Here is a 25,927-nt window from a genome sequence, read left to right on the forward strand (position 1 = left end):
TTCAGAAGAAAAGCAAAAAGCTTCGTGTTTTGGTGTTTCATTTCTGCCTAGATGTAAAAATCACTAAAATTCACACATACAAACTAAGAAAAATAGCTCTATATTGTCTTACTTGAGTATTAAATGTAAGTGGGAGGATCTTCCATATATGAGTAAATTAGTTCCTAGTTTTATTTATTTAAAGTGTACCATTAGGGACTTCCCTAGTCATCCAGTGGTTAAGAATCCGCCTTCCAGTGCAGGGGACATGGGTTTGATCCCTGGTCAGGGAACTAATACCCCACATGCCAAGGGGCAACTAGGCCCTTGCGCCACAACTACTGAGCGCACACCCTCTAGAGCCCGCGCACCACAACTAGAGAGCCCACGTGCCGTAACTAATGATCCCACACACCCTGGAGCCTGCGCACCAGAACTAGAGGGCCCACGTGCCTCAGTGAAAGAGTCCGCATGCCGCAACGAAGACCCTGTGTGCCACAACTAAGACCCAATGCAGCCAAATAAATAAATAATTTTTTTTTAAAGTGTACATTAAGTTAAACCAAATGCTAAATAAAAAAGGTCAGGAATTAGTTCTTCCCAAATCCTCACGTCCCCTAAAAAAGCAAACAGATCGACAAGAAAAACAAGTAAAACTACACAGATCCCAGGCCTACAGTGTAATTAGAAGAGAAAAACCACATACTTCAAATTCCTATAAGTAGAAAAAAAAACACCTATATCCAGCAGCACTGTCTTCTGAGCACCCTCTCAAAACTGCTAGAGAGAGTGGTAGGGGTGGGGAGGGGGAGTATAGCAGAAGCTCATGGAAGAGAAAAAAGGAAACAACGAAAAATCACTTCGAGACACAGACAGTCTACCTCGAGGACAAAAATACTGAGAAGAATCCTGGAAGATTAGAATACTGACTACTGAGAAAAGAATTAAAAGTGCGCGGGCCTCCAAACGGCAGTCCTAGAAAGGCAATACTTCTGAGGAAGAAGAGGATAAAACAAAGATGTCTCCTTCGAAGACGAATGGTGAAGAAAGAGAAGCAAGAGGGGAAATTTATGATCCTGCAGGATAAAGAGAACTAAAAAAAAATTTAATAAAACACTTCCCCACTATGCCTTACTCCAAAAAGCCATCCATTAAAGAAAAGGCACTTTGCTATATTGACAGATGACAATCTTGAATTTCTTTAAGAAAGAACCTTGTAAACTGTCCCAAACTACTAACTTTACCTACAAAATGCATATAGGTAAGTAATCTTCACCTGTACAAAGCTACAATAAGACTAAAAAAGAAAATAAGAACCAAAACATTATAATAAATAAAATTTTCCCAAACAAAACAACTAGCAAACAGAAGAAAACGATAACACAATACTCAAGCATTTGGGGATAGGAAATAAACATCTTGAATCTGAAATTCAAAAACCAAAAATATAAATGGACAACAAACATGAAGAAATGAAGTAAGAGATGATTAAACTTGGGAAAGAAATAAAAGAAAAATCAAAGTCATACCAGAAATTGAAGACTAAATTATAATGTTCCCAAAGGAGAACATATTCAAACAAAATTTTAATAAGGGGCATAGAAGAAAAAGAAGAAAAAAACCAAGAGAATGGAAATGAGATTAATAAAGAACTAAAAAAGGACAGAAAATGGTTGGAAGAAAGATAGAAAAAGATCCAATGTACATAAAGAGTACCTGAAGAAATAAAAATAAAACAATGAATAAGAACTAATATTTAAAATTATAACCCTAGAAAACTTTTTGAAAATAAAAGATCTGAACACACATATTAAAAAGGCCCACCAGGTACATGGGAAAACTGACCTGGAATGAGCAACACTGAGACTTATCCTAGTAAAACTATTAGATTTTTAAAGATGAAGGAAAAAAAAATCCTAAAGCCCTTGAGGATAAAGATCAAGTAACTTAAAGGAAGATAATGACTGGCATCAGACTTCTAAACAGCAATATAGAAAGCCAGGCAACAATGGAACACCATTTTAAGAAACTCAAGTTTTCATATCCAGCCAAGCTGTCCTTTGAGTATCCAGGGTATAGAAAAATAGTTTTAAATACATAGGAACCGGACTTCCCTGGTGGCGCAGTGGTTAAGAATCCGCCTGCCAGTGCAAGGGGACATGGGTTCAAGCCCTGGTCCAGGAAGATCCCACATGCCACAGAGCAACTAAGCCCATGTGCCACAACTACTGAGCCTGTGCTCTAGAGCCCATGAGCCACAACTACTGAGCCCATATGCCACAACTACTGAAGCCCGCACGCCTAGAGCCCGTGCTCCGAAACAAAGAGAAACCACCACAACGAGAAGCCCGCGCACCACAACGAAGAGTAGCCCCCGATTGCTACAACTAGAGAAAGCCTGCGCGCAGCGACGACAACCCAGCGCAGCCAAAAATAAATAAATAAATTTATTTAATAAATAAATAAATACATAGGAACCAAAGGAATACTATACACGAGGCCTTCTTGGGGAACCTACCACAGGAGGAGCTTTATCCAACCAGGAGATATGGGAGAACCTTTGGCAAAAGGATTGATATATATTCGATTGCAAATCTAAGACTAAAACAAAGGTGGGGAAGAGGGAAGAATAATATATAAATGTTAAATTGTTCTGAAAAAGTAAAATTAATGCATTCCCCAAAATGGGAACTGTAAGGGAAAGAGAAACAAGAAAATAAAATAGGCTCTTTAATTGTTAGAAACAAGTAGGAAACAAAGCACAGCAATAAAAACTGAGAAAACAAATAGTAATAAATGAGAAAATTGGGCACTATGGGCATATAAAAAGGTATAGGACTTCCACTTTCAGCCTAGATGGAATAAGTGGAATGAACTTACTCTTCCACTGTAAACAATTAGGAAAAAAAAATATTTTTAAGTGGGCGAGGGAGATACTGTTCTTAGACATTGGACAGTAGGCAGGACAGGATTATGATTCTTGATAGAAAAGAAACAAACAAGATGGACTCTACAATGGCCACAGCGCTCTGCCTGACAGCACTTTCTAGACTGCAGTGCAAAAAGGGAAACCGAAACATAGCAAAACAGTCTCAAAGAGTTAAAGAGATAAAGATCAGAGTTCTGGGAGAATGGGCAGCTGGAATGCAGACGTACTGAAAAGGAGGAAGCTACACAGGAAACAGCTCCAGAAATTGAAATAGAAATCCCCTTGAGGGCCACAGAGAAAGGCCCTGGAAGATGAGACACCACCCGGAGAAGAAGCCGGGTGGAGATTAGAGGCACGCCAGCCAACAGGGAGCACTAAGACCCTGCACTTGTGAAAGAGCCATCCGGGACTTTCCTGCCCCACCCAGCCGCCGTCTGAGAACAGCCACATGAGTGACAGCCAACACCCTTTGTAGCACAAGGACCACCCAGGCGACCCACAGTCATGCAAAATAATAAATCATTGTTTAAAAACAAAATTTTAAAAGTACTTAAAATACACATGGTAATATAATAAAGAATTATATTTTAATGGATAGTATAACCAATATTCCAAAGATTAACTTTATTTAAGAATGATGGTAGCTAAGATCCTAATTGTTAGAATAAGTAGTATGAGATATGTATCTAGGGAAACTAAAGATACTTGTTTTCATTCTCCTCAAATACAAAGCCTGACACCTGTTACCTATTTATACTTTGGTCTTTCTAGATTATTGGGGAAGAATTTTCTCTTTATTAATTATGAAAAACCATGAAGTATACCTGTAATATCATACCAGTTTGAAGATGAAGAAATTCTCCTAAAGACATGAAAAACAAAATATTCCAGAAGTGATATTGGTAGAGCTATGGTTGCCAGTTTCCCTACTGATTGAAAAGTTACTTATTTAATTTAAATACCTGGCACAAAGTTTATGCTATAACAACATAATCTGTTCCATTTCCACTTCTCCTTAAAGGTCTGTTCGTCCACAATCATCTCCCACCACTCTCCGGTGTGAATGCTCTAATTCTTACTCCCTGTACCTACATCATGCTCTTTTCTGCTATCATTACTAAGTTCTTATCCCCTTCCAGGCCATACTGCAAGCCTTATATCCCTGGCAAGAGAGAAGATCTATACACCATTTTAGTTCAGAAGCCCCATCTTTCCTACCAAACTCTTCTGTATGTCATTCTCTAATGAGTAGCCCATCTCAGAATGTCTACAGCGCTTACTCTATAATTCAAAGCCTTGTATTTAATCATTCGTTGCTTAGAATAGGTGCCCTAGAAATGAAGACATCTACGCCTTATATCTAAGTGTCCTTTCAGTTCCCTGACAATAGATCACACTTCTTCTACTTGATTTGTATCTCCTATAGCACAGATCCAATTTAAAACAGCCCACAAATCCCCTGAAATTTATGCAAAGTTTTATGCAAAATGTTTTTGAAGAAACAGTCGGTAGTTTTTATCATATTCTCGAGTGACCATATGATACAAATGGTCAGGAACCTCTGTCAAATGATGGGTGCCCATTATTTATACAAAAAAGATTTGTTAACTTATAAACTGTCCTTTGTCACACAGCAAAATACTCAAGTCTGCTAAAAGCTAACAAAAAGTTCTATTCATCTGAAAAAAGAAAACAAGAAAATCTTTCTGCTTACTGTATAAAGAAATTCAAGCCATGGAAACTATTCAGCTTTTCTTATCTACAGCAGATACATTTTATTATTTCAGTAACACAAGAATAATAATGGAGCATTTCTGGGTTTTCTGAACCATGAAACCATGAAGTCTTCTGTTCTTTAGTGTGCTAATAAAATTAATTTCACTATGAAGCTTTAATTAAACATAAATATGAGTGCTCTCTTAAGAAACTGATAAGAAATAGGGATGAGAAGAACAATTAAAGGCAAAAACTAATCTGAGGTAGAAAGTATTGTTCTATCACCCAATTATATAGTGTATAAAAAAATACAATTAATATGTTCCAAACTTAATTCTTTCTGGCTCATGAAATTATATTCCTATTTGCCAGCATACATAAATCCTGCAGAAGTTCTCATATCAAGTATATCAAAATTAATATCAAAAAATAAGTGAATTTTACAAATAATGTGCTGTCATCACCTGCTCATTCACAGCATAACTTCAGAGCTTTACATATTCTGCTCTATATTTGCATGGTTAGTATTCTGGCCATCTTAGGGAAGAATCGTCAGGTCTCTCAAAAACAAAGTTGCTTTTCTCAACTTTATGGTCACCTTTTGCTTCTTAGATAAATCTTTGCATGCTTACAGAATTTGTTAACTGACAGGGCATTTTAACTCCTCCATCAGAAAACATATTATTTATGCCAAACAAATGAGATTAAATCATCTACTCCTTTCTCAGATGCTTTATTGTACCTGTCCACTAAAGTTAGCATAAAATAATCTCTCTCGAAGCAATGTAGCTCAGTTTTCTTTTCCAATAGAAGAAAGGATAACTGAAATTTGCCTTTTATTTTATCCTGCTCTCTAAGGCTTTAATGAAATTCTTCACTACTAAGCTAGGCAGTCTCCTTAAGGCAAGCAGTCCATTGCCAACAAAGCATGATGCTTTTTCAATTGACTAATGAAAAGCCATTTTACATTTTCTTTTGACACCTGGTGGGGAAAAAAACTGCTAAGTAAAAATTCAGAAAGAACGAATTTCAACTACAGAAATATGCCGTTATTTTTATTATGTAGAAGAACACAGCCACTACTTTTGGACTCAACAAAATTACAGGGTATCAGAGTTATAAATCAAAAAGTGTCAGGAGTCAGGTGGCTTTATCACTTTTCAAAAATACATTCTTACCTGATTAAGTGAGGTGGTATCTGTAAGTACAGCATCAGGAGGTCTATTAGGTATGGCTACAGCTACCTGAGATCAAAAAACATTACACGTTAAATTATAACAAAATAATTGTTATTCTCTTTACCCAAACTGATATTTGATAAACAACCATGTTTCAATATACAGTCATCCCTCAGTTTCCAAGGGTGATTGGTTCCAGGACCCCTTCATGGATACCATGATCTGCAGATGCTCAAATCCCTTATATAAAATGGTGTAGTATTTGCATATAATCTATGCACATCCTCCCATATACTTATAATACCTAATACAATGGAAATGCTGTGTAAATAGTTTGGGAACTTTCTGGAATTTTTTTTTTCTGAATATTTTTGATCCACGGTTGGTTCAATCTGCAGATTCCAAACCTGTGGATACAGAACCCACAGATATGGAGGGCTGACTGTAACAAAATCTGCAAGCTGGATAAAAAGTTTATTTTAATATTTTATTTTCAGCACATAATGACATTTAAAATTTCATAACTGCTAGCTTCATCTACATTATGATTTCCCTGAAATGACCTTGTTTAACGAAAGGAATTATATAACCAGATTCATTCTTTAGGCCACAAAGGAGAAAAAGGTAAAGACTCTTTTCCCAATGCAAAAGATGACAATAACTGTAAGAATTAGACCAACAATTCCCATCTATATTGATTTAATCTTTAAATGCACTTTACAAAGGGTGTGGATCTCTTTGCATTTATTTTCTTTTTAATTTTTATTGGAGTATAGTTGATTTACCATGTTGTGTTAATTTCAGGTGTACAGCAAAGTGAATCAGTTATACATATCTATATCTATATCTATATCTCCACTCTTTTTTAGATTCTTTTCCCATATAGGTCCTTACAGAATATTGAGTAGAGTTCCCTGTGCTATACAGTTAAGTCCTTATTAGTTATCTATTTTATATATAGTAGTATGTATATGTCAATCCCAATCTCCCAAATTATCACTCCCCCACCATTTTCCCCCTGGTAACTATAAGTTTGTTTTCTACATCCGTGACTCTATTTCTGTTTTGTAAAGAAGTTCATTTGTATGTTTTTTTTTCAGATTCTGCATATAAGTGATATCATATGATATTTGTCTTTATCTGACTTACTTCACTCAGTATGGCAGTCTCTAGGTCCATCCATGTTCCTGCAAATGGCATTATTTCATTCTTCTTTATGGCTGAGTAATATTCCATTGTATATATGTACCACTTCTTCTTTATCCATTCTTCTTTTTTTTTTTAAGTGCATAAATCTTTTTATTTATTAATAAATTTATTTATTTACTTTGGCTGTGTTGGATCTTTGTTGCTGTGTGCAAGCTTTCTCTAGTTGCAGTGAGCGGGGGCTCTCTTCATTGCAGTGCGCAGGCTTCTCATTGCGGTGTCTTTTCTTCTTGCGGAGCACAGGCTCTAGGCGCACAGGCTTCAGTAGTTGTAGCACGCGGGCTCAGTAGTTGCGGCTCGTGGGTGCTACAGCACAGACTCAGTAGTTGTGCCGCACGGGCTTAGCTGCTCCACGGCATGTGGGATCTTCCAGGACTGGGACTTGAACCTATGTCCCCTGAATTGGCAGGCAGATTCTTAACCACTGCACCACCAGGGAAGCCCCCATTCCTCTGCTGATGGACATTTAGGTTGCCTCCATGTCCTTGCTATTGTGAACAGTGCTGCTATGAACATTGGGGTGCGTGGTTTTCTCCAGATGTATGCCCAGTAGTGGGATTGCTGGATCATATGCTAACTCTATTTTTCATTTCTTAAGGAACCTCCATACTGTTCTCCGTAGTGGCTGTATCAATTTACATTCCCACCAACAGTGCAAAAGGGTTCCCTTTTCTCCACACCCTCTCCAGCATTTACTGTTTGTAGATTTTGTGATGATGGCCATTCTGACCAGTGTGAGGTGATATCTCATTGTAGTTTTGATTTGCATTTCTCTAATAATTAGTGATGTTGAGCATGTTTTCATGTGCTTTTTGGCCATCTGTATGTCTTCTTTGGAGAAACGTCTGTCTAGATCTTCCTCTTTGCATTTATATCCTAATTGGAGCAGTTGAGCTTCTTGGATGTGTAGATCAACGTTTTTCATCAATGCCATTGTTTCTTCAATTATTTTTTCTGCTTCTTTCTCTCTCCTCTCTTTCTGGTATGCCCATTACGTAAAAGCTGGTGTACTTAATGGTATTTCACATTTCTCTGAGCCTCTTCATTCTTCTTCTTCACCTTTTTTCTTTCTGTTCTTCAGACATAGATAGATTGATCGATCTTCAAGCTTTTTGATTTTAATTCTGCCACTTCAAATCTACTGTTGAGACCCTCTAGTAAATTCTTCATTTCAGTTATTGTACTTTCAGTTCCAGAACTACTTCTATTTGGTTCTTTTTTTATATAATTTCTATTTATTGATTTCTTTCTCTCTTTTTTTTTTTTTTTTGAGCCACACCACGCAGCTTGCAGGATCTTAGTTCCCCGACCAGGGACTGAACCCATGCTCCCTGCAGTGGAAGTGCGGAATGCTAACCACTGGACCACCAGGGAATTCCCCAATTTTTCTCTATTTGATGAGACATTGTCCTCATACTTTACTTCTTTACATACTTTACTTCTTTAAGCATGGTTTCCTTTACTTCTTTGACTATATTTACAATAAATGCTTTGAAGTCTTTTCCTATTAAGTCATCTCCAAAGCAATCTCTGTTGCCTGTTCTGTTTTGTTTTGTTTTTTTCCTATCTATGGGTCATACTCTTTTATTTCTTTCAGATCTTGTAATTTTTTGTTGATAACTGGATACTTTAGATAATATATTGCAGCAACTCTGGATACTGAGACCCCTTTCCCCTTCCAGGGCTTGTTGTTATTGTTAACTTGTTCATTTGTTTAGTGACTTGGCTAGACGATTTTAGTTAAGTGTATTTCCCCCACAGTGTGCAGACTCTGATGTTGCTCCTCAGAGGGTACAGCCTTGGGCGAGCACAGTCAGCCTGGGATGACAGTGGTTCTAGCAGGGCGCTCTGTGACCATCTCTCCCTGATCTCTCTGTTAAACTGTCTGTCCAGCTGTTCGGCTTCACAAATTGCCAGATGACTGACTGCTCTATTATTTTCAACAGTGCCCTGGGGCATAAATTGTTCCACAGTCTGATCCAATTAAAGTCAGGCCTTTTTGGAGGTGTAGTCTTTGAGGCCAGTCTTTGAGGTTTGTTATGATCCCATGACAACTCTTCTTAGCTGTCTCTTTCCATGGTTCTCTCTGGCAAACTTCTAGTTGGACTAGTTTAGTTTACTGCTTTCATGGAGCTACCAGCCTCCTCTTGATTATCACTAAAGTAACCTTGTTTTTGAAACCATCCTTACTTTTGAGCTTCCAAATACTTGGTACCAAAATGAGTCAGTTTCCATGGGAAGGGCTTCAGAGCTCTCTATCATTACAGCCTGCCTTGCCCCCCAGGCAAAACCTCTGCACCACTGCCACGGACATGAGGGCAAGGATAGTGGCCCACTTCTCTCCAAGTGACATCCTCACTTTACAAGAAGAGTCCTAGGCAGAGGTCGGAGCTTCTGGTCTTCTCAGCTTGCCTCTAGCAGCAGGGGATCCCCACGCTATGAGCAGCCTGGGCAAGAGTTATCAGGGCCCTAGTGTTCTCAGCCTGCCACAGTGGAATACAGTCTCCACCCTACAAGTGGGGGCAGGGTGGAGGAAGACAGCCCCGTAACTCTCAGCCACTTTTACCTGGAATTGAGCTTCTGCAACACAAGCTGGGGCCAGGGAGCCGGGGTGGGGGTAATAGGAAAAATGAGTGAGCTGCTCCTCCTAGGAAGACATGTGCAGCCCTATTCTGGGAACTGAGGGCAGAGGTAAAAGCTAGGTTAAATTGATGTAAAATCCAATTTACAAAATATTTTTAGGAAAAAAAACATGTCTTTGGATAGAATTTGAGAACTAAAGAGTAACTAGAATTGTTTTATACAAGAGAAATGCTCAAGTCATTTAATGAATGATGATTTGCATTTATACCAGGATCACTTGTATGTGTTAGGTTTTTCTAAAGAGTTTTGGATGCAGGCAAAGTTTGCATAAGAAAGTAAAGATATTCCCATAGTTACCTCAGCTACATTACACTTACGTCAGCCAGACTTTTCTATATATAACATATGTTATATATTAAAATATACAAATATAAACAGCATTTCAAATCCAAGGAACACATTCTGATTCAAAGAAGTGTGGATTACTGAAATCCTACTCTATGAAATTACATATATGGTAAGTTCAAAATACAGATAAGGATCCTTAACGACACATGTATCTCACTTATGAAGTTATAGCCTACCTTAGCTTTGTCTGACGTCCGTTTTCCACCAAAGCCTCCAGCGCCAACAACAAAGATGGAGAACTGATTATAACATATAAGTTCCTCCCCAGAATAAGAGTAGACTGAAAAGCAAATGAAAAAAAAAAGAGGTTATTACCAAAAGACATAACTAGTTACCCAATATGTGATCAACAATCCTTTTAAAAGTTTCAGAAACAAAATCCAATTACTAAAAGGCTTTGCAATTTAAAGACACCCAAGTTTGGGATACAGAGCACTCATTTTAATCATTCACTACCAGTCTCTGGAAGGCAGAGAGAAGAGGATCTTGACAAATCCTTTCTGGACTATGAAACAGCAGTTCATCTCACCTCTTCTTAAAGTGCCCCAACTGCCTTTCATATTTCAATTCTCTCCTTCTCAAACCTTTCAAACAATTCCACTATAAAATGCAGACTAACACACATGAAAAGATGCTCATCATCGCTAATTATTAGAGAAATGCAAATCAAAACTACAACGAGGTACCACCTCACACTGGTCAGAATGACCATCATTAAAAAGTCTACAAATAACAAATGCCGGAGAGGTTGTGGAGAAAAGGGAACCCTCCTACACTGTTGGTAGGAATGTAAATTGGTGCAGCCACTATGGAAAACAGTATGGAGGTTCCTCAAAAAACTAAAAATAGAATTGCCATTGGGCGATTGGGATTGACATGTATACACTGATGTGTATAAAATTGATGCCTAATAAGAACCTGCAGTATAAAACAACAAACAAAACAACTAATACTAAACTTTCATTGGGTTATTTGTATGGAAATATGTTAATATAAATGTTTCAGACATTACATGAAATTTCTAAAAATCTTATATTTGTATTTGTATGGAAATATGTATGGAAATATGTTAATATAAAGGTTTCAGACATTATATGAAATTTCTAAAAATCTTATATTTGTATTTGTATGGAAATATGTTAATATAAATGTTTCAGACATTACATGAAATTTCTAAAAATCTTATATGTTCTGGTATAATGTTATAAGTAATAATCCTAGTTACTACTTTAAAATGTATATCTCAGAAATAACTAATTTTCTTGTCAACTGCATTATTATGAACTTTCATCAAATCTTTAACCGTGGTCATTTTTAAGTCTTTTGTCATTTACAGAGAGTTCTGGGTGTACTCTGATGCTTTTGCAAATATGTTCCTATAAAAGGCTTTCATCTTCAAGAAATTCATGGAAAAGACTCTGACAAGTACAGGTTTCTGGTGACTGACTGTACTGCTGAACTGAATGAATAAGCATTTTCAGAACTCTAATGAAAAACTGATGAACTCATAAAAGTGCTAACAAAAGATCAAGATGAAAAAAAAGATTAATTACATGGGACTGAGTGAACTGATGAGGATGAGTATAATTTTTGTGACTTTCTGTCTGAATTTAAAAAAAAATCCCACAAGGACTCAGAGGCAAAGAATATACAAATCAATTTTCACTGCAAAGTAAAGGAGCTGTTACAGTGGAGGATTACTGGACTGAATGTCAATATTATGACATAGTATGAGTGTGTTTCATGTTTGGTAATTGCAATCATTGTTGCTTTTGTTGTGGTCATCCATGTACAATGCTTGGTGTCAGTCTACTTATCTCTTGTAAAAATAAAATACAGTGTGTGTGTGTGGGAAAAAAAAAAAAAAAAAAAAAAAAAAAACCAAAGTGCTCGCTTTGGTAGCACATATACTAAAAAATTGGAATGATACAGAGAAGATTAGTATGGCCCCTGTGCAAGAATGACATGCAAATTTGTGAAGCATTCCATATTTTTGGACATGGGAGCAACCTAAGTGTCCATCGACAGATGAATGGATAAAGAAGATGTGGCACATATATACAATGGAATATTACTCAGCCATAAAAAGAAATGAAACTTAGTTATTTGTAGTGAGGTGGATGGACCTAGAGTCTGTCATACAGAGTGAAGTAAGTCAGAAAGAGAAAAACAAACACCGTATGCTAACACATATATATGGAATCTAAAAAAAAAAAAAAAAGTGGTTATGAAGAACCTAAGGGCAGGACAGGAATAAAGACACAGACATAGAGAATGGACTTGAGGACACGGGAAGGGGGAAGGGTAAGCTGGAATGAAGTGAGAGAGTGGCATGGACATATATACACTACCAAATGTAAAACAGATAGCTAGTGGGAAGCAGCCGCATAGCACAGGGAGATCAGCTCGGTGCTTTGTGACCACCTAGATGGGTGGGATAGGGAGGGTGGGAGGGAGACGCAAGAGGGAGGAGATATGGGGATATATGTATATGTATAGCTGATTCACTTTGTTATAAAGCAGAAACTAACACACCATTGTAAAGCAATTATACACCAATAAAGATGTTAAATAAATAAAAAAAAAAAAAAAAAAAAAAAAAAGATGCATGCACCCCTATGTTCATAGCAACACTATTTACAATACCCAAGACATGGAAACAACCTAAAAGTCCATCAACAGATGAATGGATAAAGAAGATGTGATACACAAACACACACACACTGGAATATTACTCAGCCATAAAAAAGACTGAAATAATGCCATTTGCAGCAACATGGATGCACCTAGAGATTATCATACCAAGAGAAGTCAGAAAGAGACAGACAAATACCATATGATATCACTTATATGTGGAATCTAAAATATGACACAAATGAACATATCTACGAAACAGAAACGGACTCAGAGATATAGAGAACAGACTTGTGGTTGCCTAGGGGAAGGGAAGGTGGTGGAGGGATGGATTGGGAGTTCGGGATTAGCAGATGGAAACTATTATATATAGGATGGATAAACAACAAGGTCCTACTGTATTGCACAGGGAACTATATTCAATATCCTGTGATAAGCCATAATGGAAAAGAATATGAAAAAGAATGTATATATGTATAACTAAATCACTTTGCTGTACAGCAGAATTTAACACAACATTGTAAATCCACTAAAATTCAATAATTCAATAAAATTAAAAAAATAAAATAAAATACAGATAACCACACTCCCAAATTTTCAAACATTCTGCTGAAGTCCTCAATAGAGCCTGGAATGTAAAAGAAGAAATAAGTGAGAATGAAGGTATATGCTTCAGGAGGGCAGGATCATGGCTTTTTTGCTCACCATCATATTCCCAGCAATTAGAATAGTAATTGGGACAGAAAAGGCACCTAATAAATATGTATTAAATTAATTAGTAAATCAATGAACAAACGATGTGACTGAGCAAGTTAGTGAATAAGTAAGCAAGTAATGAATGAAAGACAGCTGTCCCTCTTTCTACTGACTACTTTCCTGGTGACAGTTTGAGCATCACCTAAATCACCAGCACTATAAAACTAGGAATATGATTTTGAATTGTATAATAAGGAAAAATATAATTATAACAAAAAATAAGGGAAGTCATGGTGATTTGCATTTAAAATAAGACTTTTATCCTTATTACACAGAAAATTGGATATCTAATTTCATCTATATTTTATCTACAAATTCTAATACATTATTACCCATTACCAAGCTATAGCTAAATAAATGGAGTAGATCAAGAAAGAATAGTAAAAATTAAAGCTAAGGTTACTGCAAAACTTTTTTGTGGTAGACATTTGGTAGAATGGTGAGAAGACTTAAAGAAAACCAGGAGAGTTCCAGCCAAATGTTAGCCAATATTTGGAATGGTAAGAAAATACCAAAACCTTAAAAAAGAAAGAAGAGGGGTAAGGAGGAAGAGGGAAAGAGAGAGAACAGACACATGTTCTATGTGTCTATGATGAAATACATAGTTTACTTTGTAAACTATGAGTTAACAAAAACAATGTAGTAGAAAAATATTTAAGAGCATTAAAAATGTTCTCAATATATTATTAAGTAAAAACAAGGCAAGTTCCAAAACAACATATTCAGTATAACCTCCTATGTATTTAGAACAAAAATGATAAAGCCTATATTCCAAATACCAGACAAAAACTTTCCACTGCTATTTCCAAAATTTTTTATAATGTTTATCTATTTCTATTGTGCTTAAACTTTAAATTTTTTTTTTATTTTATTTTATTTTTTTTTATTTTTTTTTATGTGCTTAAACTTTAAAACAAATAAATTCTAAGCAATGTATCTTTGGCTTATGTTTAGTTACTAGTATTTCAACATTTATTAAACTACTATAATCTTTTTTTCCACTGCAAAAAAAATGTGGCTATGGTGTTTAAACCCCATTATAAGTTCAATAGGTTTGAATGTGCAAGGTTAAGAACCTAACTACCATTTATAAGAATGATTCAGGGGTCAAATACGTTTGAAGTTCCAAAGAGCTAACACAGAAAAGAGTATCTACAACATAGCCTAATTATCAACTGAGGGCAGTCTATGTATTCATTCCTGCCAAAAAACATACTCTAGGAAGCATAATTCTCCTCTACGTTTGCTATACCAGCCACATTTCTCACCTCTGTGCTTTGGTTATGTTGTTACAAATCTCCTGAAATGTCCCACTCTCTGGACCTCTACCCCAATCTACTCCACCCCCTCCTCCCTTATTTTCTAAAAAAGCTTATGAATTTTTAGAACACTAATCTTGCTTTCTCACAATTGGAAGATAAATAGAAACTTATTAATCAACTTCTGTGATAAAGTATTATGTTACATACAAAGCCTATGAATCTAACAATATTATTATAAGAACTAGAAATGAGTTACCATCCATAAGAATTATTAAACCGGATCCTTTATCCAGGACGTCAGCAACAATTGCTTCACATTTTAATTTTCCTAAAAATGGAAAGTAAATAAATAAATAATACATAAATAAATAAGGAGACTGTTTTAAAGACCATAAGTTATATGAAGACATGAGAGAAATTAACATAACTTCCACTGTAAGTTCAGCAAAGCTAAAAAATCATGATTTAGAATAATTTTCAATATAATGTTGAATCATAAACATTAAAAGCAATCAGAATACCTGAGTCACCAAATTTGAAACATCAATAATTCTGATAAATTAGGTTGTAAAAAGTAACAATTTTCAATCATTCAATGAACACTTGTTAAGCATACAGCCAACACCATCTACCCCATTCCTTCTCAAATCTCTATGGGCTTCAGTTAGACAGTGTTTCTTTCTAACTACTCTGTTCTTTTAGGGACTGTTCCATTATTTAACTGGTAATGTCTTGATGGATTAACAATTATTTGGGAGTGAACTCATAATCTTTTTCTCCAACCTGTTTTTCTCTTTTGTTCCCTATACGAATGAATGGTACTATCCACCCAACTGCCAAGCCAGAAACTTCAGCATGACCCTTGTCTCATAAAATAGTGTCTAAGTATGTGGCAAGACTTGAGTATGCAGAGACTGGGAGGAGCTAAATTATATGAAAAGTTTCTGACTTCGTCCTGAAGTCTATGATCAGCCATCTGGGGTTTTTAACAGGGAAGTGACAAATACACTTGCATTTTGGAAATAATATTCTGGCTGCAGTAAGATGAGCAGACCTGAAGGGAGCAAGAATGGAGGCAGAGGGCTTCCCTGGTGGCGCAGTGGTTGAGAATCTGCCTGCTAATGCAGGGGACACGGGTTCGAGCCCTGGTCTGGGAAGATCCCACATGCCGCGGAGCAACTAGGCCAGTGAGCCACAACTACTGAGCCTGCACGTCTGGAGCCTGTGCTCCACAAGAGGCCGCGATAGTGAGAGGCCCGCACACCGCAATGAAGGGTGGCCCCCGCTTGCCGCAACTAGAGAAAGCCCTCGCACAGAAACGAAGACCCAACACAGCCAAAAATAAATAAATAAATAAACTCCAATCTCTTTAAAAAAAGAATGGAGGAAGAGAGAACACTTAGAAAGTGAGAGATGATGGTGGTCGAAGTGAGGGGGACAGAAATAGGATTCTAAATGTATTGAAGGGAGAGAATCAAAGAACTTGGTACCTGCCTGCGTGTGAAAGATGGTAAAAGAAACGCTAAGGATAACTAGATTGCTGTCACTTTCACCTCCTAAATCTCTCTCTGCTTCTCCCACTTCTCTCCATCTCTCCACCACCACCTTAGCCTAAGCTACCATCATTTCATTTGAACTACCACAACAGACTTCTAACTAGGTACCTGCACGTCCACTCTGACCAACTTTAAAACATGCTCTCCTATTACGTCTGAAGTTATTTTTTCCCAAAGTCAACCTGATTACCAACCTGATTATGCCAAATCCTTCTATTTTAAGTTCTAATGGTATCACGTATGTTTCATCTGTAATGTTTATCACATATAGTTGCAAGTGTACATTTATTTGTGTGGCTTTTTGATTACTAGCTGCCCTCCCCACCAACTAGGTTATATGCTCCATGAGGGCAGAGTCCAGATTTGTTTCCATTCTCCATTTATTCACAACCCTAGCAGAAAGCCTAGAAGTTAGGAAGTAATCAAAAAATAATGGTCAAATTGCTGATGATCTCCTCAGGTGATCAACTCCACATCCAATCAAACACCAAGCCTACTCCCTACATATCTCTATAATTTCTCCACATATATCCATCCTCATGCTCACAATCCTATTCAATCAACCATGGTCTCTAACCTAGATTATTACAACAGTCTCTTAGAAAATCTCCTTCTCTCTATCTCATTCCCTTAAAATCCAAGCATTACAAACATGAGCCAAAGTTGATGCTTTCTAAAATCCACTTTTGATCATATAATTCTCTCCTTTCGGTCCTTCAGTGGTTATCTATTGTCTTTAAAATAAAAGCCAAACTTCTTCACTTGACCACACACTGCACACTGCCTCAGATTAAAAAAAAGGGCTGTGTGAAAACTTAGGCTGTGACACTAAACTGAAGACTCAAACTGAGATGGTGGAGCAGGAGGACACGGAACTCACCTCCCCACCAACAAACACATCAAAAATACATCTACATGTGGAACAATTCTCACCGAAAACTAAGTGCAGACTAACAGAAAGACCTGTACAACCAAGACTATAAGAAAGACCCACCGGTAATTGGGTAGAAAGGGAAGAAAAGCGATCAGGTCAGGACCTGTGTCCCTGAGAGGGGACTCAGAGGAAAAAGGAGATTACACAGGAAGAGACCTTCCCTGGGGAGTGAGCAGTTCAAGCCACGTATTGGGTGCCCCAGCCCTGGTGTCCAACAAGGGGAACACGAGTCCCCTTGGCTGGTTGGAGGGCCAGTGGGATTAACAGGAGGGCTGTGGGAAGCCTGGACTCCGGGAGCAGGTGAACACTTACGTGCCCCCGAGGCAGGGCAGAGAGGGCAGACTGAAACCACTTGGGTAGCTGACTGGTTTCCTACGACTGCCCTGGTCCCCAGCCTGAGCTGAGAGAACACACCAGCACCATGAGCCTCGTGTCGCAGCTTCACACTCTGGGCTGCCATGATTGAGGAAAAGGCTCAGCCATGAGACACTGAGGAGGTTCAAACCCTACGTGGCAACTGAGCAGCGAGGGGGCAGCAATTACTGGTGGCTGCACAGGGGCCCCAGATCTCTGACGGTGGCCATGCCAAACGAAACCCATGCTCCGGGAATATTACTCAGCCATAAAAAGAAACGAAATGGAGTTATTTGTAGTGAGGTGGATGGAGTTAGAGTCTGTCATACAGAGTGAAGTAAGTCAGAAAGAGAAAAACAAATACAGTATGCTAACACATATATATGGAATCTAAGGGGGAAAAAAAAGGGTCATGAAGAACCTAGTGGCAAGAGGGGAATAAAGACACAGACCTACTAAAGAATGGACTTGAGGATATGGGGAGGGCGAAGGGTAAGATGTGACAAAGTGAGAGAGTGGCATGGACATATATACACTACCAAACGTAAAATACATAGCTAGTGGGAAGTAACCGCATAGCACAGGGAGATAAGCTCTGTGTTTTGTGACCACCTAGAGGGGTGGGATAGGGAGGGTGGGAGGGAGGGAGATGCAAGAGGGAAGAGATATGGGAATATATGTATATGTATAACTGATTCACTTTGTTATAAAGCAGAAACTAACACACCATTGTAAAGCAATTATACTCCAATAAAGATGTTAAAACAAACAAACAAACAAAACAAAACCATGCTCCGACCGTCACTGATTACCTACACCCGCCCCTCTTGCTCCACCACTGCTCCCCTCTGGAGTAAGGGTGCCAATGCTGGGAGGGGGAGGAAGCACACACTTAAAGGAAACTTAGCCAGCTCAGACCCGACCCTCAGGGCTTCTGCTCCAGCAACTTGGGACCTGCCCCCGCACCAAATAGTGGGGTAACAGCCACTAAGCAGAGGGGAAGCTCTACCTAACATCTGGCTTGGCCCTACCCCTCCATCTCCAGCTCCACCCCCTACCAAGATGACAGCTGCCAGCACACCTTGAGAAAAGACATAAGTTGTGCTCACATCAAATCCAGCTCTCCCATCAATGCCACTGGGCACATGCAGACTGCATAGGGACATGCCCACAAAAGAACACCCCTTCAAGACCACCATAGGTAACTATTTCACCAAATTTCAATAGATAAAGAAATAGATAAGCAAAATGAAAAGACAGAGGAATCTGTTTCCACTGAAAGAGCAAGAGAAAACTCCTGAAAAAAACAACTAATGAAATAGAAACAAACAATTTACCAGATAAAGAATTCAAAGCATTAGTAATAAGAATGCTAACTGAATTATGGAAAAGAATAGCTGAATACAGTGAGAGTTTTAACAAGGAGCTAGAAAATTCTAAAAAGAACCAATCAGAACTGAAGAATACAACAACTGAAAAGAAAAACACACTAAAAGGAATTAACAGCACACTAGGTGATACAGAAGAACACATAAGTGATCTGGAAGATAGAAAATGGAAATCACCCAATCAGAACAGCAAAAAGAAAAAAGATGAGAACATTTTAAAGGATCTTTGGGGTAACATCATGCATACCAACTTTCCATTATAGGGGTCCCAGAAGGAGAAGAAAGGGAGAAGGGGGTAAAAATATATTTAATGAAAATTATGGCTGAAAATTTCCCAAGTCTGAAGAAGGAAACAGCCAGGTACAGGAAACACAGAGGGTCCCAAACAAGATGAATCCAAACAGACCCGCACCAAGACATATCATAATTAAAATGGCAAAACTTAAAGAGAGAATTCTAGAGGCAGCAAAAGAAAAACAAAGAGCATATACAAGGGAATGCCCATAAGGCTATCAGCTGATTGTTCTGCAGAAACTTTGCAGGCCAGAAGGGAGTGGCATGGTATATTTAAAGTGCTGAAAGGGAAAAACCTACAACTTAGGATACTCTGCCCAGCAAGATTATCCTTCAGAATTGAAGGGGAGATAAAGAACTTCTTGAATAAGCATCAATACTAAAGCAACCCTAAAAGAAATGTTAAAGGGTCTTCTCTAAGTGGAAAAGAAAAAGCTGTAACAAGAATTAAGTATCTATAGAAAAGAAAAAATCCCATTAGTAAAGGCAAATATATAGGGAAGGCTGAGGCTCAACCACTTAAATAAGCTAGTACAACGACTAAAACAAAAAAAATTGTAAAATCAAGTATAACTACAATAATCAGTAAAGGGATAAACATGAAGATGTAAACTATGACATGAAAAACACAAAGTATGGGGGCTTCCCTGGTGGCGCAGTGGTTGAGAATCTGCCTGCCAATGCAGGGGACACGGGTTCGAGCCCTGGTCTGGGAAGATCCCACATGCCGCGGAGCAGCTGGGCCCGTGAGCCACAATTACTGAGCCTGCGCGTCTGGAGCCTGTGCTCCGCAACAAGAGAGGCCGCGATAGTGAGAGGCCTGCGCACCGCGATGAAGAGTGGCCCCCGCTTGCCACAACTAGAGAAAGCCCTTGCACAGAAACGAAGACCCAACACAGCCATAAGAATTAATTAATTAAAAAAAAAAAAACACAAAGTACGGGGGAAGCGAGTAAAAAATGTAGAGCTTTTAAAATGTGTTTGAACTTAAGGGACTACCTGGTTTAAAACAAATAAACACAGTCATAGATCAACATCTATGAGCCCCATGGTAACCACAAATCAAAAATCTACAACAGATACCCAAAAACAAAAGAGAAAGGAACACAAGCAAAAGAAAAGCATGAAACCACAAAGGAAAAAACTAAAAGAAGAAAAAAAAAAAACAGGGAAGAACTACAAAAACAACCAGAAACAAGTAACACTAACACTGAAACAGAACTATTCAGCATTAAGCAATAAGAATTTTTTTTAATTAAAATCTCAAAAAAAATTAAAGTATAATTCTAGCTATTTGCTGACCTCTACATTATATAATGTGAAATGAAAAAGACTTTTTTTTTATTTTACCACCTTACATGGTCAGTATATAATTAATATTCTGACATCAGAGTAGCAACATAAAACAAACATATCAAAGTAAAGTGAAAAGATAACGAGAAGATTTACTGAACAAGTAAGATATTATTGAGAAAAATAAACTGATTATTAAGACAGCCTTGGTTTTACTTACTCTAAAAGAAAATAGAAAAAAGTTAATTACAAGACATTCTGTATCTTTTAACATTGTTTGCCTTATGAAAATCAGTACCAACACAAATACCTGAGAAAAGAATGAAGAATCATATTCATGGGAATCATAACTGATTATACACAATCACTAAGTTTAGGACACACACAGAATATGCTCCTTTCAATTGTTGACCAGATGTTTAGTATTTTGAAATAATTTATTAAATAAGACTATTCAAATAGGACAAAGTTTAAGGCAACCAAAATAGGTACTAGTTAACATCAATCTACTCTAATGGCTGACATGCACATAAATAACTTATAATATTGTTTATTTAGGTTGCTCTATGCCAGTTTAACACATTGACACAGTTTGGAAGGTTAGTCAGAAAATAAAACCATCAAGAACTCACCTGCTCTGGGAAGTGGTTTATATAACTCCAAGTACTGCTCCCCATGAAGAACCTACGTTAGGGTAAGCAAAATTTTATTAGTAGACTTTCTTTTTCCACAGCTTCTTCTGTGGATACCGCTAATCACAAGTGGCATTTCACTGTCCACACGTTCACGCGACTACTTCCCCCAAACTATCTGTCTCAATTTGGCTCCCACTTCTTAATTATATGATTCAGAAATAATCAGTCCCCCAATCTAAAGACTGTCAGCTCTCTAGAATAGAAAAGATACATTTGTGTTCTTTCTTGACATTCATAAATTTTTGTTGACTGATAACTGTGGATTATTTGCCAATGGAGACACTAAACTAGGCGCATTTCCAGTGCTCGTCACTGCGCCTGGAACATAGCAGGTATCCAATAAATATCTATTGAATAAAAATGAACAAATAGGTCAGTACTAGTAAAGTAATTTCAGGTCACACCTGCCAAATACAAATGACACAACCAAAACATTAATATAAATCTTACAACCACAGTCAAGTAAAAGCACTGCCAATGTCAACATTTCCTTAGTGTAAGAGTAAATACTAAAGACCCCGTGCAACATCAGAGCCACTTAACTTCAATGTATCAAAGCAAGAATATAAAAATATATGTAGGAATACAATAGGACAGTAAAAACAAAACCTGACCCATATATCCGAATGACCACACTCAACTGCTATGGGACAGTTTAATTCCCAGTCTTCCTCAGAACCCAGAAGGGAAAAAGAAAAGGGGTGAGGGTAGTGATGGGAGGACAAATGAAGGACTGCCTCACTATCATACGACCTGGAAGCTCAAGGTTAGGAAGACTGGGATTCAAATCCCAAGACGGCTATCATTCCCAGTGACAGATTTTGAACACTATTCATGATTTCCAACTCCTTCCAACTCTGAGGAAGAATTCTGAAACATTTACTTTAATTGTTTGTACTGACATTACCCAAACAGAAGAACTGTATGCAACAAATACCATGGGAGAGTGACTAAAACAACAAACTGCCTGGCATCTATTTCTTGCCTCCCTCCCAACTTCATCGAATACTTTAATAAAATAACCGTAGATTCTCATAGACTCAGAGCAGCAATGAGCTAATCGATCCTCCAGTAAATGGGTTCTCCAATCAGTCAAAATCACAGAAATCAGTTCAAAAGTCTACGATTCAACAGTTATCAACTGGACTCATGGCCTGACCCTCACTTCAAGAAATAAAATAACCCCAAAGCCTTCTCACAATTGTTTGCTCCTCCCTTCTTGAAACCATTTATTCACTTTGCTTTTCAAATACCACACTCTCCTGATACACCTCATACCTCACCAGACACTCTTTCCCAGTCTCTCTTGCTCACTCCTCCTCATCTCTTCCACCTCTCACCTCTCACCAAACTCAGGCTTTTCTCTACTTACATTCACACATGGGTGATTTCACCCAGCCTCATGTCTTTAAATCTCACTTAAATGCTACGAATCCCAGTAGGGCCTCCCCCGCAAACTCTAAACTCACATATTTAACTGCCCACTGTATATCTCCACTTGAATGTAGAATAGGCATCTCAAATCTGTCCAAAACCAACTCCTGATCATCCCCACCTTAAAGTAACTGTATAGATCTATTTTATTATACATAGTAATATATCATATGTAACTACTATACATGTTAAATACATTGTACATAATTAATTCTAAATATATGGGTATATATGCATATATATCATCCCAGTTAACCAGACCAAAAACCTTCTTCCTTGACTCCTCTTTCTGTCCATGCATATCCAGACTAGTGCTGGAATTACCATAATCAACTCCAAACTGGTTTCCCTGCTTCCATGCTTGGCTCCCATAAATCTATTCTCCACAGAGGAGCAAAAATGAGCCTGTGAGTGAACATAGCCAGATCATACCACTCCTCAGTTCAAAGCACTACAAATGGCCTCCCATGTTAATCAGAGTATGAGGTAAAATTCTTATGATGACTACAAGGCCCTCTTCTCCTACCACTGCCCCCTTGCTCATTCTATAGCTGTATCAACCCCCTTGCTGTTCCAAAAACAAGGTAAGTATGCACCTGCCTCGGGGCCTTTTACACCTGTTCTCTCTGCTTCAAATATTCTTCACTCTTGCTCCTTCATCACTATCGTCAGGTAAGGATTATCATACCCACTTTATACATAAGGAAACTGAAGCTTAGAGAAGTTATTTACCCTTGGTCAAATAGCATGTAATGGCAGAGAGAGAATTAGTAACATTATGCCAGGGTTATGGACTGTACATAATTATTGTTGTCTTCTTTTTGCTTGCCTTTTCAACTAACTCTCTACCCTTTTTTTCTTTTTAAGAAAAATCAAAAGACATGCTAAACCTTTATCCTTGAATCAACCACTATAAACTATTGTATTAAGACACCATACACACACACACACACACACACACACACAGCATGTGACATTTACCAATCATATTTAAAGAAAGAGAAGAAGAGCAAAATAAAGGTTTCTTATTATGCATACCTTTGCCAAGTTGACTGAGAGCCCAGGAATCTCTGCTAATCCTCCACCCATTATAGATTTCTGAGCTAGAATAACTCCGAAGGTAGGCAAACAGGAGAAATCAGAACTCCCTTCATAAATAAATTTCAAATCTTTCGGTTCCTTGATAGATGCTCCCACTCCAAGGGCATACATAATAGTGTCCAGTTCCGTATAAGAAGAAGAAAATGGAGGAAGTTTATGGCCAATAGCTCCAGCCTATGGAACAATTGCAGAAAGTTATTTTTTTCACTGATATTCTTGTCAAATCTTTAAATTTCTGACTTTTCAAAACTATTAACTGCTACATACTTAGCTTTGTGAATAGAATATCATTTTAGTAAATATGATAGGGTATAATAATTGTTTCACTACATTTTTTAAATAAAATCAATTATAATGTATGGAAAAAGACCTCATTTACAAATAAGTACTTTTTTCTTGCCTGCTTCTTGCTAACAGATAGTACATCTCATTTTCAACTTTCCTGTCTCTGATGATGGAAAAGCCTAGTAATACAGTGACTGTTAGCTACTCAAAATTACAAAAAATAAAAAACTTATTATAAACAGGGATAATGAATGGCTCTATAAGATCTATTTTATAAAAGTCAGTAGAAACAGATGAGCAAAACACTGCTTAATGCTTGTAAATCAGACTCCCTCATAATGGTTTTGGTTATAATTAGATTTTACTGTAAGCTCCTACCCAGGACTGTCCTTTATCTAATTGGATATTATATTTTTCTATTTAGTGATGACATGCCTAGCTAATTTGTGAAGCATATGTTAGGTTCTAAAAGAATCATGTCCAATTTTTGATCACTTTCATTCTAAAGCAAGAGTCAGCAAACAACAGCTGAGAATTAAGAATGGTTTTTACATTTTTTTAAGAGTGGTCTAAAAAAAGAAAAAGAAGATAATGTGTCAGAAACAGTACGTGGTCCATAAAGCCTAAAATATTTACCATCTGGCCCTTTACCAAAAAAGTTTGCCAACCCCTGCTCTAAAGTAAAATCACATTTATAAACTGATCATATTCTCAGGGTTACAATTAGATTGTTTATTTCATCACTATGTCTCCCCTGAGTCACAAAACACCACAAGTGAATATGTCAAATGACTTATTTCTTATTATTTATGCACTATAATTTTTTTTTAAAAAAAGAAGTACTGGCGATAGTTAATCAGCAAACTTCACAAGAGCTATAACCACAGCTCTATTAGAATTTCTGACACAATGGGAGACTTTTTACTTGCAGCCATGTTGAAATATTTCCAAAATACAACCTATCAATGCTTTTCCTTAAAAGAAATGACTCAAAAGAGGCACTAAGTTAAATATCCTTTTCTAAAGAGTTAGAAAGTGACTGAAGGACGATTATCAAAAATGCTCCAAAAAACAAAAAAAACACTTGTTTATTACACTGAAGAAGAGAAAGTAAAAGTTACATTTAATATTTTAGCTTTATGTTCATTCAAATTTTATAAACATTCAGTACATGTTCTATAAAATTTTATGGTCACTCACCTTTCCTATTTAACAATAAATTAATAGCTTGGAAAAGCATTTTTTGCATAAAAGAAAAGAAAAAAGAAAAAAGGAAAGAAAAGAAAAAGTCTCCAGAGAAGGCAAAGCGTTAGGCTTTCTCTTCCACTTACAAATCCCGATGTAGCTGTTGATGTCACATTACTGGTGTGATTTGCCGAAACTCCTCCATCTGAATCTATTTTATTTAGAGCTTCAATTATACCGCCAATTGATTCTAAAAAAAGGAATAAATAACAATAATAATGCTTTTTTCCATCAACAGACGAATGGATAAAGATGTGCTACATATATACAACAGAATATTACTCAGCCATAAAAAAAGAATGAAATAATGCCATTTGCAGTGACATGGATGGACCTAGAGATTGTCATACTGAGTGAAGTTAAGTCAGAAGGAGAAAGACAAATATCTATGATATCACTTATATGTAGAATCTAAAAAAATGGTAAAAATGAACTTATTTACATAACAGAAACAGAGTTATACATGTAGAAAACATACTTATGGTTACCAAGTGAGAGGGAGACAGGGAGGGATAAATTGGGAGACTGCGATTGACATATACACACTACTATATATAAAATAGATAACTAATAAGAACCTACTGTATAGCACAGGGAACTCTACTCAATACTCTATAATGACCTATATGGGAAAAGAATCTAAAAAACAGTGGATATACGTATACGTATAATGGATTCACTTTGCTATACAGCAGGA

The 25,927-nt window shown here is 37.2% G+C and overlaps 1 protein-coding gene and 1 non-coding gene across 2 annotated transcripts in view; one reads left to right on the forward strand and one right to left on the reverse strand.

Annotated features, from left to right (window-relative positions):
- LOC130707163 (peroxisomal multifunctional enzyme type 2) overlaps positions 1-25,927 on the reverse strand; it is a 50,995-nt gene that overhangs the window by 5,028 nt on the left and 20,040 nt on the right. The window contains exons 10-15 of the mRNA XM_057540382.1: positions 25,317-25,420; positions 23,638-23,874; positions 21,103-21,154; positions 14,908-14,979; positions 10,176-10,279; positions 5,803-5,868 (exon numbers count right to left, since the gene is read on the reverse strand). Coding sequence (XP_057396365.1) covers positions 5,803-5,868; positions 10,176-10,279; positions 14,908-14,979; positions 21,103-21,154; positions 23,638-23,874; positions 25,317-25,420 — 635 coding nt within the window. The remainder of the gene's footprint in view (positions 1-5,802; positions 5,869-10,175; positions 10,280-14,907; positions 14,980-21,102; positions 21,155-23,637; positions 23,875-25,316; positions 25,421-25,927) is intronic.
- Positions 11,886-11,994, forward strand: LOC130707429 (U6 spliceosomal RNA). The gene has a single exon (XR_009007324.1). It is a non-coding gene; the product is annotated as a U6 spliceosomal RNA (small nuclear RNA).

Source organism: Balaenoptera acutorostrata, chromosome 2, assembly GCF_949987535.1.
Source record: "Balaenoptera acutorostrata chromosome 2, mBalAcu1.1, whole genome shotgun sequence".
Classification (NCBI taxonomy): Eukaryota; Metazoa; Chordata; class Mammalia; order Artiodactyla; family Balaenopteridae; genus Balaenoptera; species Balaenoptera acutorostrata.